We start from the raw sequence: 17445 nt of genomic DNA, 5'->3' as shown, positions 1-17445 counted from the left end.
CGGTTGCCATCCAAGTCGGAGTCGTCATGGTGCTATCAGAGAGGCAAATTCCAGGGCATTAGCCACTACTGGGCATGGCTCCACCTTAACCCCCACGAGGCCTCAGACATGGCCTCAAAGAATATTGTCCAGAATCCAATCAGTCTTGGGCAGGACCAGAACATCAGGGAGTGGTTGGCCACCCACCCCTGGCATTGCTCACATCTGTCTTCCACTCCTGGGAGGAGCCAGCTTGTGTGTGCCTTAGTCAGGTGTGTCCTGTGCACCGCCTTCAGTTGCATCAGGCTCAGCCTTGTGCATGAGGTGGAGAAGTTCACTCCGTCCAAGATCTCACTCCAGAGTCCTCCCCCTAGTTCTTCCTCTCGCCTGTCCTTCATTTCGTCCAGTCGGGCCCTAACCTCCTCTAGCAGTTTCCATACATGTCTGCACACTGCCCCTCCCATAACCTGTCCTATGATATCAGTCTGTCTAGCCGGGTGAGCTTGGGTAACTGGGGGAACGTTGGGGCCTCCTTGCAGAGGAAGTCCCGTATCTGAAGATACTGGAGCTTGTTCCCTTTTGGGAGCTGGAGCTTCTCTTAGTTTTCCCAAGGTCGCAATTCTTCCATCTGCGTACAAGTCCCTGACCCTCAACATCCCTTCCTCCCTTCTCCAGGTTTCATATGTGGCATCCATTCTGGCCAGGATGAATGTGTGGTTCTTACAGATAGGAGCTGAGACGGACATATCTCTTAATTTGAAATGGTCCCTGAGCCAGTTCCAGGCTCTCAGTGAGGCTACCACCACTGGGCTCGTCGAGTATTTGGGCGAGAGGAATGAGAGTAGGGCCGTGGCCAGTGCCTGCAGGGATGTCCCTAAACAGGAAGCTTCTTCCATCTGCACCCATTCCGCCCCCAGATCTTCCAGCTAACCCCACACCCTTTCCATATTCACTGCTCAGTAATAGAACAGAAGATTTGGCAGTGCTAAGCCCCCCAAGCACCACTCTCTGCAGGACTGTTCTTCGGACCCTGCAGTTCTTTCCCACCCACTCAAAGGCAGAGATTAGTTTGACTACCTTGACGAAGGAGGATTTAGAATATAGAACAGTACAGGCCCTTCGGCCCACGGTGTTATGCCGACCATTTATCCTAATCTAAGGTCAACCTAACCTACACCCCTTCAATTTACTGCTGTCCAAGAGTCGCTTAAATGTCCCTAATGACTCTTGACTCCATGACCTCAGTTGGCAGTCCATTCCATGCAGCCACCACTCTCTGTGTAAAGAACTTACCTCTGACATTTCCCCTATACCTTCCTCCAATCACCATAAAATTATGTCCCCTCGTGACAGCCATTTCCACCCTGGGGAAAAGTCTCTCGCTATCCACTCTATCCATGCCTCTCATCACCTTGTACACCTCTATCAAGTCACCTCTCTTCCTTCTTCGCTCCAGTGAGAAAAGCCCTAGTTCCCGCAACCTTTCTTCATAAGACATGTCCTCCAGTCCATGCAGCCTTCTGGTAAATCCTTACAGATTCTAAAGCATAAAAGTATTTTCAAAATATAACTGATAAAAGTAGTAAAGACTTACCCGATCTTACCCACTACTTACTAATCAGCTCTCTCCCTTGTAGCCTCAACTGCTACAGCAGGGCAAGGCCACTCACTGAAGCATTTTAACATCTTCCTCACTACTCACATTCCCACCAAGTTTCATGTCATCAGCAAACTTTGAAAAGTTACTTTTGGTTTCCTTATCCAAATTATTTATGTATATTGTAAATAGATAGGGCCCAAGCACTTATCCCTGTGGGATCCCACTGGTCACTGCCTGCCACTTCAAAAAAGAGCCATTTATTTGTATTCTGTTTCTTGTCCTCACCAATTCTCCTTCTATGCCAATAAATTACCCCTAATCTCATGTGCTTTTAAATTTGCACACTAGACTTCCGGGTGCGGCGATGACCAGCTAAGTCGCACGTTTCGGCAGCTCCCGGTGGAACGGACTTTTGGGCTCTTGATAGGAGCCCCAACGGCAATTTTAACGGCTAAAAACACCGTGCGGTAAACCAGAAGGGTATTCCCCCTGGACACGGATGGAAAAAGGAGAGGAAAGTGGCCGGATTGCAGCGGATCCTTTGGAACAGCGGCAAGGAAGGCAAGCAAAAACCAAGATGGCGTCGGAAGGTGGCAGTTTCATATGGGGCCCTGAACAACAAGAGTTCTTGAAATGCTGCGTGGAGGAGATAAAAAAGGAAATGAAGAAAGAGTTGTTGGCCCCGATACTACAGGCGATCGAAGGGCTAAAGGAGGAACAAAAGACCCAGGAGCAGGAGCTTCGGGTCGTGAAGGCGAAAGCAGCCGAGAATGAGAACGATATACAGGGCCTGGTGGTGAAGACGGAGATACAGGAGGCACATCAGAAACTATGTGTGGAGAGGTTGGAGGCACTGGAAAACAACGCAAGGAGGAACAACCTGAGGATTCTTGGCCTCCCTGAAGGTGTGGAGGGGGCGGACGTCGGGGCATATGTGAGCACGATGCTGCACTCGTTAATGGGAGCGGAGGCCCCGACGGGTCCGTTGGAGGTGGAGGGAGCGTACCGAGTTATGGTGCGAGGATCGAGAGCAGGAGAAACTCCCAGAGCCATAGTGGTGAGATTCCTCCGTTTTAAGGATAGAGAAATGGTCCTTAGATGGGCGAAGAAAACTCGGTGCAGTAAATGGGAGAACGCGGTGATCCGCGTTTATCAAGACTGGAGTGCGGAGGTGGCGAGAAGGAGGGCGAGCTTTAATCGGGCCAAGGCGGTACTTCACAAAAGGAAGATAAAATTTGGAATGCTGCAACCGGCAAGACTGTGGGTCACATATCAAGGGAGGCACCACTACTTTGAGACGGCGGATGAAGCGTGGACTTTTATTGTAGAAGAAAAACTGGAATGAGTGGATTATTAAAAAGAACGTTTGGACAAAGTGGTGGGGCGAATGTGGGGGGCGAAGAGGGGTTTTATGTTCTAACCCTGCGGTATGGTAACTTTTCTTTCTCCCACAGGTGGTGATGGGGGGAGGTGGGGAGGGAGAGGAGATGGGGCGTTGGCCATGGGAGGCGGGGCCGAGGGAGAAGCGCGGGCTTGGTTCCCGCGCTATGATAATTATGGCGGGAATAGAGAAGCAGGAAGGAGGGGGCGTAGCACGGTGCGAGCCGTGATCACGGGGGGAAGCCGAGGTCAGCCAGAGTTTGCTGACTTCTGGGAGCAACATGGGGGGAGTAATTACGCTAGCGGGGAGTCTAGCGGGGGGGGTGGGAGGGGGGAATTGCTGGGTTGCTGCTGCTGGGGAAAGGGGGGAGTGGGTACGGGAGAGGATGGGCGGGGGGGCACCGCCTGGGGGAGATACAGCTGCGTGGGAACTGGGTGAGAAGCTGGAAAAAGATGATGGCTAACCGGCAAGGGGAGGGGGTGGGAAGCCCCCCAACTCGGCTGATCACGTGGAACGTGAGAGGGCTCAACGGGCCGATAAAGAGGGCACGAGTACTCGCACACCTTAAGAAACTTAAAGCAGATGTGGTTATGTTACAGGAAACGCACCTGAAACTGATAGACCAGGTTAGGCTGCGCAAAGGATGGGTGGGGCAGGTGTTCCATTCGGGGCTGGATGCGAAAAACAGGGGGGTGGCTATATTAGTGGGGAAGCGGGTAATGTTCGAGGCAAAGACTATAGTGGCGGATAACGGGGGCAGATACGTGATGGTGAGTGGCAAACTACAGGGAGAGATGGTGGTTTTGGTAAACGTGTATGCCCCGAACTGGGATGATGCCAACTTTATGAGGCGAATGCTAGGACGCATCCCGGACCTAGAGACGGGAAAGCTGATAATGGGGGGAGACTTTAACACGGTGTTGGAACCAGGGCTGGATAGGTCGAAGTCCAGGACTGGTAGGAGGCCGGCAGCAGCCAAGGTGCTTAAAGATTTTATGGAGCAGATGGGAGGTGTGGACCCGTGGAGATTCAGTAGACCTAGGAGTAAGGAGTTCTCGTTTTTCTCCTATGTCCATAAAGTCTATTCGCGCATAGACTTTTTTGTGTTGGGTAGGGCATTGATCCCGAAGGTGAGGGGAACGGAATATACGGCTATAGCCATTTCGGATCATGCCCCACACTGGGTGGACTTGGAGATAGGGGAGGAAACAGGAGGGCGCCCACCCTGGAGAATGGACATGGGACTAATGGCGGATGAGGGGGTGTGCCTAAGGGTGAGGGGATGTATTGAAAAGTACTTGGAACTCAATGACAATGGGGAGGTTCAGGTGGGAGTGGTCTGGGAGGCGTTGAAGGCGGTGGTTAGGGGGGAGCTGATATCAATAAGGGCACATAAAGGGAAGCAGGAGAGTAAGGAACGGGAGCGGTTGCTGCAAGAACTTTTGAGGGTGGACAGACAATATGCGGTGACAGCCCCATTGCCGTTCTCACCGAGGAACTACACCACGAGCCCGGTGGTGGTAGCTACACTGAAGATTTGGGGACAGTGGAGACGACATAGGGGAAAGACCGGAGCATTGGGGGGGTCCCCGATAAGAAACAACCATAGGTTTGCCCCGGGGGGAATGGATGGGGGATATGGAATGTGGCAAAGAGCAGGAATAACGCAACTGAAAGATCTATTTGTGGATGGGAAGTTCGCAAGTCTGGGAGCGCTGACCGAGAAATATGGGTTGCCCCAAGGGAATGCATTCAGGTACATGCAATTGAGGGCTTTTGCGAGGCAACAGGTGAGGGAATTCCCGCAGCTCCCGACACAAGAGGTGCAGGACAGAGTGATCTCAAAGAAATGGGTGGGGGATGGTAAGGTGTCGGATATATATAGGGAAATGAGGGACGAAGGGGAGACTATGGTGGATGAACTAAAAGGGAAATGGGAAGAAGAGCTAGGGGAGGAGATCGAGGAGGGGCTGTGGGCTGATGCCCTAAGCAGGGTAAACTCGTCGTCCTCGTGTGCCAGGCTAAGCCTGATTCAGTTTAAGGTATTACACAGGGCACATATGACTGGAACACGGCTCAGTAAATTTTTTGGGGTGGAGGATAGGTGTGCGAGGTGCTCGAGAAGCCCAGCGAATCATACCCATATGTTTTGGTCATGCCCGGCACTACAGGGGTTTTGGGTGGGGGTGACAAAGGCGCTTTCAAAAGTAGTAGGAGTCCGGGTCGAACCAAGCTGGGGGTTGGCTATATTTGGGGTTGCACAAGAGCCGGGAGTGCAGGAGGCGAGAGAGGCCGATGTTTTGGCCTTTGCGTCCCTAGTAGCCCGGCGCAGGATATTGTTAATGTGGAAAGGAGCCAAGCCCCCGGGGGTGGAGACCTGGATAAATGACATGGCGGGGTTCATAAAGCTAGAGCGGATTAAGTTCGTCATAAGGGGGTCGGCTCAAGGGTTCACCAGGCGGTGGCAACCGTTCGTCGAATATCTTGCGGAAAGATAGATGGGGGAAAAAAGAAGGCAGCAGCAGCAGCCCAGGATTTTGGGGGGGGGGGGGGGGGGGTGTAGCCTGTGACAAGGCAGTTGCCAATTAGGGCTAGTTTTCATTTTTGTTATTTAATATTTATTTATTTTCTGTTTTTTGTTTATATAAAAAAGGTCATTGTTATCTGTATTGTTATAATGTTGTGTAAAGGATGCACAATGTACTGTGTTGGTTGACCAAAAATTTTCAATAAAATATTTATTAAAAAAAAAAATTTGCACACTAACCTCTTGTGTGGAACTTTATCAAAAGCTTTCAGAAAATCCAAATGCGCCATATCCAATAGTTCACCCTTAACTATTCTACCAGTAACATCCTCAAAAAACTCCAGTAGGTCAAACACATTTCATAAATCCATGTTGACTTTGTCTGATCCAAAGTATCCTATTATGACATCCTTTCTAATAGACTTTAGCAATTTCCTTATTGCTAATGTGAGGCTAACCAGTTTGTATTAATTGTCTTCCCCCTCCCTTTTTTTAAATAATGGGGTTACATTTTCCACCCTCCAATCTGCCAGGACTGTTCCAGAATCTACGGAATTTTGGAAGATGACAATCAACGCATCCATTATTTCCATGGCCACCTCCTTTAGTACACTGGAATGTAGATCATCATTCCCTGCTTCAGTTCCAGTAATTTCTCCAACATCATTAAAAAAAAAATGTTTTAAGAAGTATTTTTATTCAAGGCATTTAATAAATAAATACAGAATATCAGAAGAACAACGCATCAACCCAATAAACAGCCACAACCCCACAGCCCCCTTTACACCAACCCCCCGCCAGGTTCTGCCTTCCCCATTTTAACCCCCTTACACCCACCCCCCACCCTTGCTGACCCCTCAATTCTCCTTGAAGATATCGATGAACGGTTTCTACCTCCGGGTGAACCCCTCTAGGAACTCTATGTTCCCCCCCCCACCCCCGGCTCAATCCCTCTCCAATCCTTTGATACCATAAGCACCATTGGCAACAGTTCTATCGCCATGGCGAACAGCATCAGGGAGAGAGGACACTCTGCCTCGTCCCGCAGTGAAGCCCAAAGTACCCCAAACTCACTTGGTTCATCTGCACACTCACTACCGGCGCCTTGTACAGCACTGGACCCAATCCACAAATCCCTGTCCGAACCAGAACCAGAACCATCTCAGCACCTCAAACAGATACGCACCCCCCCCCCCCCCCCCCCCCCCCCCCCCCGCCACATTAAGTTACCTCCACACAATTCGCCGACAACTGCCTTCCCTTAAAAGCTTGGCATTGACATTCAATACGATATCAGCCGGTACGACTCGCACTGCTCCGGGTCTTATCAGTCTTCAAAATCAGGGAGATTGAAGCCTGCGATAAAGTAGGGGGGGGAGGGGGAGGGGGTGGGGTTTGTGGGGGGGGGGGGGGGGGGGGGGGAGGAATCTTCCCTCTCCCTTGCCTCATTATACGTCCTCACCAACCCCAACCTGCCCAAACTCGATAAAACGCAACTGAAAACCTGTGCGGTCCCGGGGCCTTCCCCACCTGCATCGCCCCCAGGCCACTCATCACCTCCCTCAGCCCAATCGGGGCCTCTAACCCATCCAGGAACAGCCTCATCCCCCGTCGGGGGCTCCGAGCCTCCTACAAAAGACCTCAAATGCCCCCTCCAGGTCCATCACCACCTTACCCCTCTCGTCCCTCACTCTACCGAGCTCCCTTGCAATAGCTTGCTTTCTCAACTGATGGGCCAGCATTCTACTCGCCTTCTCCTCATACTTGTAAACGGCCCTCTGGCTCTCTGTAACTGCCTCACCGCTTTCCCCGTAGACACTATCCCGAACTTTATCTAGAGCTTCTATCTCTCCTTTAGCAACCCCTCCTCCGGCACCACCGAGTGCCTCCTATCCATCCTCAAGATCTCATCGACCAGCCTTGCCCTTTCCTCCCACGCCACCCTCTCCCTGTGCGCCTGAATCAAAATAAACGTCACTCCAACCACAACCTCGAGTGCCTCCCATGGCATTGCGGTTGTGACCGCCCCCGTACCGTTCACCTCCATAGTCCCAAATGGCAGCCCTCACCAGCTCACATTCTCCCTCATCCGTCAACAGCCCACATCTAACCACCACTGCGACCATTGGGCCTCCCCCAGAACCACCCGCAAATCCACCCAATCTGTCGCGTGGTCAGAAACCACAATCGCCGAATACCCCGAGTCAGCCACCCCTGTCAGCAGCGCCTTGTCAATCACACAGAATTTGATACGGGAATACACCCGGTGCACATAGCAGAAGTATGAAAACCCCGGACCTGCCCCCCCCCCCCCCCCCCCAATGCGCACCATGAACCCCTCAAATTCCGAGCCACTTTTCCAGATCTTTGCATTGCCTTGCACATTTCCAGATCTTTTCTTTGTCCAAGAAACACTGCAGCCGCACCACCATCGCCCTCGGCGGCTCCTCCATCTGTTGCTTTCCACCTCAGCACCCAGTGCGCCCTATCCACTTGGAGGGCCTGGTTGAAAGCCCCCTTTCCAATCAACTTCTCCAGCATCCTCGCCATATACTTACCAGCCTCCGTTCCCTCGATGCCCTCAGGCATCCCAACGATCCTCAAGTTCGGTCTCCTGGAATGATTCTCCAGTTCCTCTAATTTCTCTCTCAGTCTCTTATGGCTGTCCAAGACCATCATAACTCAGACTCCAATGAGGCCATCTGCTCCTTGTCCTCCCCCATCGCCTCCTCCACCTTCTGAATCGTCAGGCCCGGAGCATCTAATCTCTGCTCCACTCTCTCAATCGCAGCTCTGTGTAGCTCCACCACTTAAGACAGGTCTTCCTCTGCTGCTGGAATTTTCCGTTCAAAAACTGCACCAGCAGCTCCGTCGACCACTGGGTGGGCAGTGCAGCCCCTTTGCTCTTTGCCACCTTAATCTGTAGTGCGCCGTGAAAACTGTCATGTTTCAGCTGCTCTCTCTTTCTCACGGCACATCTCGTCCTCTGACCCATACACTGATCTCAGCAGAAGAGATTCCCTGGGCACTCACACACCTTTTGCACTCAAAAAAACCCATATGGGTGGGGAAGGACTGATAAAATCCACCTCGAGCAGGAGCCATGAAAAGTGCAACCACTCATTCAATGGCCGCCACCGGAAGTGCAACACTCTTTCTAATAATACTAACCTCCTTCAATTCTTCCTCCTCACTTGATTCCTTAGTATTTCTGGAACGTTATTTGTGTCTTTCTCTGTGAAGAAGATGGAACTAAAGTAATTGTTTAATTGCTCTACAACTTCCTTGATTTCTCTTATAATTCCTCCCTTTTCAGGCTGTAAGGGACCTACATTGGTCTTCATTAATCGTTTTGCTTTTATATACTTATATAAGCTCCAGTCCGCTTTTGTAACTTGCAAGTTTACTATCATGCTCTTATTGTTCCCCTCTTAATCAAATCTATTTGTCCTCCTTTGCTGAATACTGAACTATTCTCAATCCTTAGGCTTGCTACTTTTTCTGGCAACTTCACAGAATCACAGAATAATACAGCACAGAAGAGGTCCCTCGGCCCATCGAGTCTGCACCTGACCTGCGTACCTAATCCCATTTTGCCAACACCTGGCCCACTTTTTTAACCTTATACTATCCTTAATTTCTGTTATAAGCCATGGTTGGGCAACTTGTTGTGTTTTTGCACCAGAAAGGAATGTCCAGCTGCTGCAATGCATATCTTCAGTCTGTAAATATTAGCCATTGCCTATCCACCATTTTGCATTTTAATGAAGTTCCCAATTTATCTTAGCCAACTCATGCCTTATACATTTGTAGTTTCCATTGTTTAGATTTAGGAGCCACGTTTCAGACTGGACTTTCCATCCTAACGTTCCATCCGAAGGAAGAATTCTATCAGTTACTGTCACTGTTCCCGAAAGGACTCCGTCGCAACAAGATCATTAATTAACCCCTTCTCATTGCATAATACCAAATCTATGATTGCATGTTCCCTAGTTGGTTCCCCAACATTTTGGTCTGAAAAACCATCTCATACACACCTCAGGAATTCATCTGCTACAGTATTATTACTAATTTAATTTGCCAAATCTATATGTAGATTGAGGTCACCCATGATTACTGTATCAACATTGTTACATGCATCTCGATTTTCCTGTTGAATGTTATCCCCTACCTTACCATAATCAGAAATCAGAATAGGAATTAGGGGTGACCTAATGACAGAATCCCCAAAATGCCATTACAAGTACCAAATCAAATGCTAAAAATGTTTGAGGGCAGGGAGGAGGAAATTTTAAAATCGCATTTACTCCCACTTGTGCTTTTGTGTACTGAAATAAAAGTGATGGAAACTTGAGACCTGCAGGTTCCGTTAAGACAAGCCTATCACCACTGTACCCTCATTCTAACAATTGGTCTTCACATTTTGCAGGTTTATGTTCAGAACGAGTCTTGAACTATGAAAAGTTTTGCACTGAATCAGCTTTAGCTGTGGGTGTGCACTTTCCAATGAACATTCAAGGTGTCCTCCTCAGAGATGGTTTATGTGAATCGGTCCTGCTGAATTTGTAAACTAAAAGACAAGTTTCAAACATCAGACATCAACTACACCACTGCTACACATTAAAACAAATTGCACACAGAAACATCACAAGACACTTCACAGAAGTGTAATTAATCAAAAAATATCACAATCAAAAGACATGTTAGCATGATAATTAAAAGCTTACCCGGAGATTGGTCCACTCCAATAAGTTAAGACAAACCGAATATCGGGCACGTCAATTAGAAATTCTGGATACATTTCCTACTTGTCTAGGATAACTTCTACCTATTTTTGTGACTAAAAAAATATTCAATTATAAATTAAGTTAATAAATGTGGCGACTAGGGGCTTTTCACCGTATCTTCACTGCAGTGTTAATTTAAGCCTACTTGTGACAATAAAGAGTATTATTATTATTAAAAGTTAATAATTCAAGGTGAAATCTTCTGAGGGAATCCTATGTTCACCATTAATAAGCTTTGAATCAGCCAATGATTCTCATGACAAATGCTGACTTCAAATCAAAAGGGGATGGAGCACTTATGGAAACTGACATTGGGTCACTTAAAATGAGAAAACTATGTTGGAAAATGCTTGAACTGCAATAATGGGCCAGCTGCAAACGATCCAAATGATGACAAAATCATATCTTGAACTCTCGGTCTTCAAATTAAAATTGTTCCTCTATTTTGCAATGGTTTCACATTTATATACTGCACTAAATGAAATACGAAAATCGATTGTCATTGTAAGTTTATGAAATGTTTAAATATGGCCCATTTGGATTGGGAAATCAGGAAACGAGTGCACATTTTGCAATACACTTTCGAAGTATTACATTCAGCAGATTAAACTCTTTCACCCACACTGTATTGAGATTCAGTTACTAGGAACAAGAATCTGTGGGTGAAACCACTAAGAAAAGACTGATGATTAAGTTTTCCTACACATAAAGCAGACTATAATGGAATTTGATCATGTCAAAGAATGCCACAGAGGACTGCTAAAGTTAAACGAAGAGAAAAAAAAAACCAAATCTCCCCACAGGCTCCACAAATGTCTGGAAAATGTCACAGTAAATCTCAAAACTAACTTGTGTGATAAACTAGAAATAACAAAAATGCATGAAAGACAGGACAGAGGGAACAAACCTACAATTGGTCAGTAATGCCCCATATACCAACAGGAAGAAAATGCATGTATATATACAAAATATATGCACCTTTCAGTCACAGCCTGCATAAACTCATCCAGGAGATCATCGTATGCTTGACCTCTCACTCTCTTGTGTCTTAATCCAATGTAAAAAGGATCTTTCAGCAACTCCTGCCAAAACGATAACATAAGAGTTTCAGTTTAAAGTCAAGACTTCAACAATATAACAAGACTTTATAGATTAATATATTCATTCTTAAAATTCTTCTAATCTTTCCTTGCACAACTATAATAAATATAAAAGCAGACACTGCAGAACCACACTATTTGAGGACCTGATAGGCACAAGCAGCAAAGAAGGGGGGCTATGTCGAAAAGTGTATGGACAGTTACTGGACAGAACTCAAACACCACTGGACGAGGCCAGATGGGAATGGGAGGATGAACTGAGGATAAGAGGTGGGGTGGGGATTCTGGAGCGAAGCACTGAGCAGGGCCAACTCCACCTCCTCATGCACAAGGCTCAGCCTAATGCAGCTAAAAGTGGTGCACAGAGCACACCTGACAAGAACCCGAATGAGTAGGTTCTTCCAGGAAGAATCCTGCTCGGCTGGCGATCAGCTGCACCACCCACAGCTGCAGACCGGCTCGCTGGCCTTTTGGAATTTCTCCACCGAGAGAAGTATGCCATCCGAGGGTCGGAGGAAGGCTTCCTAGATGCATGGGAGCTGTTTGTCAGCCTATTCCAAAACCTGTTTGAGACCAGCAACGATGAGTAAGGAGAAAATGGGAGAGATAGGAAGAAAAAGAGGAAGGACAAGGGGAAAAATAAAGACAGGGGGGGAACCAAAGGGGGGAGGGAGGATTAGGAAGAGGAAAGGCTGAAAAGTCACAAAAAGAAAAGAAAGGGAACAACGTGGGAGGGAGGGGGAAACCCCCACCTCCCCATCACAGTGCAAACACAGCCGAAGTTGACAGGGGGGGGAAGAAAAGATGGGGGGGGGGGGGGGGGGAGGTGGAAGAAGGAACCACAGGCCAAGCCAAAGGGCAGCAAAATGTACATAAAGTAAATTAAGGGAAGGACATGATAAACCTTTCTGTATAATACAATAAATTAACGTGGCAAAAAATGTATATAAAACTGTTGATAAATGTGGAAAATGCCAATAAAAAGAATTTTTTTTACAAAGCAGACACTGCAGTGAAATCTCAAGATATAAAAGTTTGTTTTAAACTGTAGAAATCGGCCACAACACAAGGTAAAAAGCATACAGAACAAGCAACTTGATTTTTGTTTTGCATTCATAGTTATCACAGTAAATTCAGTGGTAATGCTCCTGTTTGAGTCAGAAGATTGTGTGCTACAAGTTCTATTCCGGGATTGAGGACACAATCTAGGCTGACATTCATGTAGGAGAACTGCATCACGCAAAGTGCCACCTTTCTGCTGAGGTGCATGCACAAATTGGGCTGGATTTTCAATCTGGATAATTTCTGGGTCCTGAGACTGCGACGCAGTTCTGATATGCAAACGCCCCAGCTGGGCTGCGGGAGCGCTCAGCACTATCTGAAGGCATGAACTGACACTGGAGTGTCATATTCAATGGTCAACGCCAGCTATGAATGAGTTTGCCTTACAAATTGGAGCAGGCAGCAGAGTAGAGAGCCAGCAGCCTGAGGGCCAAGTAGTTACATATATACATGCAAATTAGGAGCGATTCATGCACTTAGGATAGACACATAGATCCCTCAGAATATTAAAGCTCTGCAACCTCTCGCTATTTCGATATTACACGTTTTTATTCTTCCTGTCAAATGGACAATTTCACATTTTTCCACATCATACTTCATTTGGCAGGTCACCTAATCTTTTGCTGCCTCATGTCCTCTTCAAATCTAGCAACCATATTTTTAGTTGCTTCATCAGTTATTTATATAATTTGTAAAATTTGAGGCCCCAGCACTGATCCCTGTGGCACACTACTCATCACATTTTGCCAATCAGTAAAAGGTCCTTTTATGACTACATTTGGTTTCCTGTTAGCTAGCTAATTCCATCTAAGCCAATAATGTTACCCTCTACAGCGTGAGCTTTATTTTTCACAATAACCTTAACGTGGCACCTTAACAAATTACTTCTTGAAATTGAACAGCATCTATTCCGGTGGCGGCCATGGAATGACAGGTCGCTTATTTGGTAGCTCCCACTTGTGGTAGACCTTTGGGACCCTTTTCCCCGGCTTATGGGGGATTTGATCGGTAAAATAGGAGATTGGTGAGGCAGAGGAGAGGAATCCCCCACCAGTTTATGGAGTCGTGCACCAGAAGTGGCCTGCAAAGGAGAGATTGTTGGGCAAAGAAGGGAGTGGAGTCTGCAGCACAGGAAAACATGGCAGAGGCTCAGGGACTAGGATTGCCGGCCCAGAGGTCAACGGAACAGCTGGTGCAATTTCTTCAGGAGAGCTTCGCCAAGCAAAGACAGGAGTACCTGGACCTGATTAAGATGGGGATTGGCCGGGCGGAGGAAAGATTGGAAGCCCAGAGGCAGGCGATCCAGAAGGTGGAAGAGGCGGTGGCTGAGCATGATGACCAGCTCACCGTGATGACGGCGGAGATGGAGCTGATGAGGGACTACCAGAAAAGGCCGCAGGAGAAGGTGGAAAATCTGGAGAACAGGTCACGCAGGCAGAACCCGAGGATCGCTGGCCTCCCGGAGGGCAGTGAGGGATTGGAGGACGCAGGGGCATATGTTCGAGAAACTGCTAGGGGAAGGTGCGTTTACCTGACCCTTGGAAGTGGACAGGGTGCACAGAGGAAGCTGCGGGTGAATGAGCCACCGAGGTCGATGGTAATACGAATGCACCAGTTCCTGGACAAGGAACAGATCTTGAGGTGGGCCAGGCAGACGAGGAGCTGAGTGGGAGAAAATAACGAGCTGCGCATTTACCACGATTTGGGTGCGGAACTGGCCAAACGAAGGACGTGTTTCAACAAAGTTAAAACAGCCCTCTCTTGAGGAAGGTGGTGAAGTTTGGTATGTTGTACCCAGCTTGTTTGTGGGTCACTTATGAGGGTCAAGAGTTTTATTTTGGATCGCCGGATGAGGTGATGAACTTTGCTAAGGCCAGGGGACTGGCAGGTGATGGAGGACATTGAACTTGGGGGTGAGTGATTCTGTGCCTGTGCTGCTAAATTTATTTTCTTTTTGGGCTGTGTATGTAATGCCTTTGTACCAATCTTTGGGCTGTTGCTCAGTTTTGTATACACGTTAACTTTGTTCTTGTTGGGGATGAAGGGTGGAATTTTCTTCTTTGTGTTTGTTGGGGATTGTTATGTTTTGCAAATGTATATTCGAGCGGCGGGAAGTGGGGGGTAGGATGCTTGGCGCCATGGGAGTGGGCTACCAGGCTAGCTGGGGGGGCTAGCTCACGGAAGCGCAGTGGGGTGCGAGCAGGTGACCAGTTTGATATGGGGGGTTGGGATTGTTGTTTTGTTGGTTGGGTGGGGTGGGGGAAGAGGGGGGGGGAATTGTTCTGCTGACAGTGGGGGACTGGCGTTGGGAGACAAATTGAAGATCGATGATGGTGAGCACCCGAGGGGACACGGGACGCGAGCTGAGGCTGGGATTAGAAGGGTGATGGTTGATCGGCGGTGGAGGGGGGCGGGTAGGGTGGCTGCCACCCGACCAAGCTGATCACATGGAATGCGAGAGGGCTGAATGGGCCAGTCAAGAGGGCTCACTTGTTCGCGCATTTGAAGAGTTTGAAGTTGGATGTGGCAATGTTACAGGAGACACACCTGAGGGTAGTGGATCAGACTAGGCTGAGGAAGGAGTGGGCCGGGCAGGTATTTCATTTGGAGCTAGACTCTAAAACTAGATGGGGTTGCGTTCTTGAGCAATATGCGGGTGTCATTTGAGGTAAGGAATATAGTGGCAGACTCAGGGGGTAGGTATGCCATGGTGACTGGGAAGTAGGTGGTATTGGTGAATATTTATGCACCAAACTGGGACGACGCGGAGTTTATGAGGCGAGTGGTGAGGAAGATCCTGGACACGCACAGGTTGATCATGTGGGGGGGGGAGACGACTTTAATATGGTTATCGATCCAAAATTGGATCGGTCGAGTTCAAGGACAGGGAGGATCCGTGGCAATGGAGCTAAAGGGGTTTATGGAACAGATGGGTAGCTCCGTGGAGGTTCGGACAGCCAACAGCGAAGGAGTTTTCCTTTTTCTCCCATGTTCACATAGTCTACTTTCGGATTGATTTTTTCATTTTGAATAGGGCTTTGTTGGCGGGGGTGGTGGATGCCGAGTAGTGGCAATTGTTGTGTCGGACCCATGCCCACACTGGGGGATTTACAGATGGCGAGGAGGGGGGCCAGCGCCCGCAATGGAGATTGGATGAAGGAATGTTAGCGAATGAGGGGGTGAGGTAGGCCATCCAGAATTATTTGGAGATAAATGATATGGGGGAAGTTTCGGCAGCAACAATATGGGAAGCGCTGGAGGCAGTGGTTAGGGGGGAGCTCCTTTCGATACGGGCTCATAGGGAGAAGGTGGAACGGGCAGAGATGGACAGGATGGTCAGGGAAATACTCCAGGTGGACAGAAGGTATTCTGAAGCCCCGGAGGCGGGATGTCAGTTTGGTCTGATATCCACAGGGAAGGCGGTGGGGCAGTTGAGGAAGGCAAGAGGGGCAATATAGGAGTTTGGTGAGAAGGCCAGTAGGATGCTAGCACAGCAGCTAAGGAAAAGGAGGTGGCCAGGGAGATAGGAAGAGTGAAGGACGGAGGGGGGAACACGGTCTTGGACCCAGCGGGTGTGAATGGGGTGTTAAAGGAGTTTTACAGTCAGCTGTATGAGTTGGAGCCCCTAGCTAGAGTGGAGGGGCTGAGGCAGGTTTTGGAAGGATTGGAGTTTCCGAAGATGGACGAAGAGTTGGTGGAGGGGTTGGGAGCCCCAATCGGGATTGCAGAAGTAGTAGAAGGATTGGAGGCCATGCAGTTGGGCAAGGACTCGGGGCTGGACTGCTACCCAGTGAAATTTTACAAGAGGTTTTCTGGGATGCTGGGCCCGCTGCTGGTGAGGGCATTTAATGAGGCAAGGGAGCGGGGTTTCTTCCCCCAACAATGTCACAGGCTTCGATTTCATTGATCCTGAAGCGAGAGAAGGACCCAGAGCAATGTGGGTCATACAGACCAATCTCCCAACTAAATATCGATACCAAATTGTTGGCCAAATATCTGGCCTCGAGGAGAGAGAACTGTGTTCCAGGGAAGATAGGGAAAGACCAGACAGGATTTGTCAAAGGCAGGCAACTAATGGCCAATGTTAGAAGGCTCCGGAATGTGATCATGATGCCTTCCAAGGGTAGGAGGCAGAGGTGGTGGTTGCTATGGATGCAGAGAAGGCCTTCGACCGGGTGGAATGGAATTATTTGTGGGAGATCCTGGGACGGTTTGAGTTTGGGCAGGGCTTTATTGACTGGGCTTTATTGACTGGATGTGGTTGCTGTACCAGGCACCAGTAGCGAGTGTGCGGATGAACCGGGTGAGTTTGCACTACTTTAGACTGGGGGACATGGGGGGATGGGGGAGATTATGCGGATCTTAGGGGAATTTGGCCAATTTTCGGGTACAAATTGAATATGGGTAAAAGCGAAGTTGTTGTGATCCAGGCGAGGGAGCAGGAGAGGAGACTGAGAAGTTGCCGTTTGAAGTGGTGAGAGGGAGTTTTTGCTACTTTGGTATCCAGGTGACACGGGGTTGGGAGCAGCTACATAAATTAAATCTGGCCCGTTTAGTCGAACAAATGAACGAGGACCTTCGGGGGTGGGACATGCTCCCATTGTCACTGGCCCGGAGGGTGCAGACTGTTAAAATGATGGTCCTCCGAGATGTTTGTTTATTTTCTATTGCCTCCATTTATTTGGGCAGCACAGTAGCATAGTGGCTAGCACTATGGCTTCACGGCACCAGGGTCCTAGGTTTGATTCATCGGCTTGGGTCACTGTCTATGCGGAGTCTGCACGTTCTCCCAGTGTCTGCGTGGGTTTCCTCCGGGTGCTCTGGTTTTCTCCCACAAGTCCCAAATACGTGCTATTAGATAATTTGGACATTCTGAATTCTCCCCGTGTATCCGAACAGGCGCCGGAATGTGCTTTTCACAGTAACTTCCTTGCAGTGTTAATGTAAGCCTACATGTGACAATAAAGATTATTTTTAAAATTATTAAATTTTATACCAAAGGCCTTTTT

General features: G+C 48.5%; 1 protein-coding gene across 4 annotated transcripts in view; it reads right to left on the bottom strand.

The window, feature by feature from the left end:
* LOC140410879 (NADP-dependent malic enzyme-like) overlaps positions 1 to 17445 on the bottom strand; it is a 955016-nt gene that overhangs the window by 365285 nt on the left and 572286 nt on the right. For all 4 annotated transcript variants that reach the window (XM_072499644.1, XM_072499640.1, XM_072499642.1 and 1 more), the window contains one exon: positions 11253 to 11356. In XM_072499644.1, the coding sequence (XP_072355745.1) occupies positions 11253 to 11356 (104 nt within the window). The remainder of the gene's footprint in view (positions 1 to 11252; positions 11357 to 17445) is intronic.

The sequence above is a fragment of the Scyliorhinus torazame genome, chromosome 4, assembly GCF_047496885.1.
Source record: "Scyliorhinus torazame isolate Kashiwa2021f chromosome 4, sScyTor2.1, whole genome shotgun sequence".
Lineage (NCBI taxonomy): Eukaryota > Metazoa > Chordata > Chondrichthyes > Carcharhiniformes > Scyliorhinidae > Scyliorhinus > Scyliorhinus torazame.
This window is presented reverse-complemented; position numbering and strand designations above follow the sequence as displayed.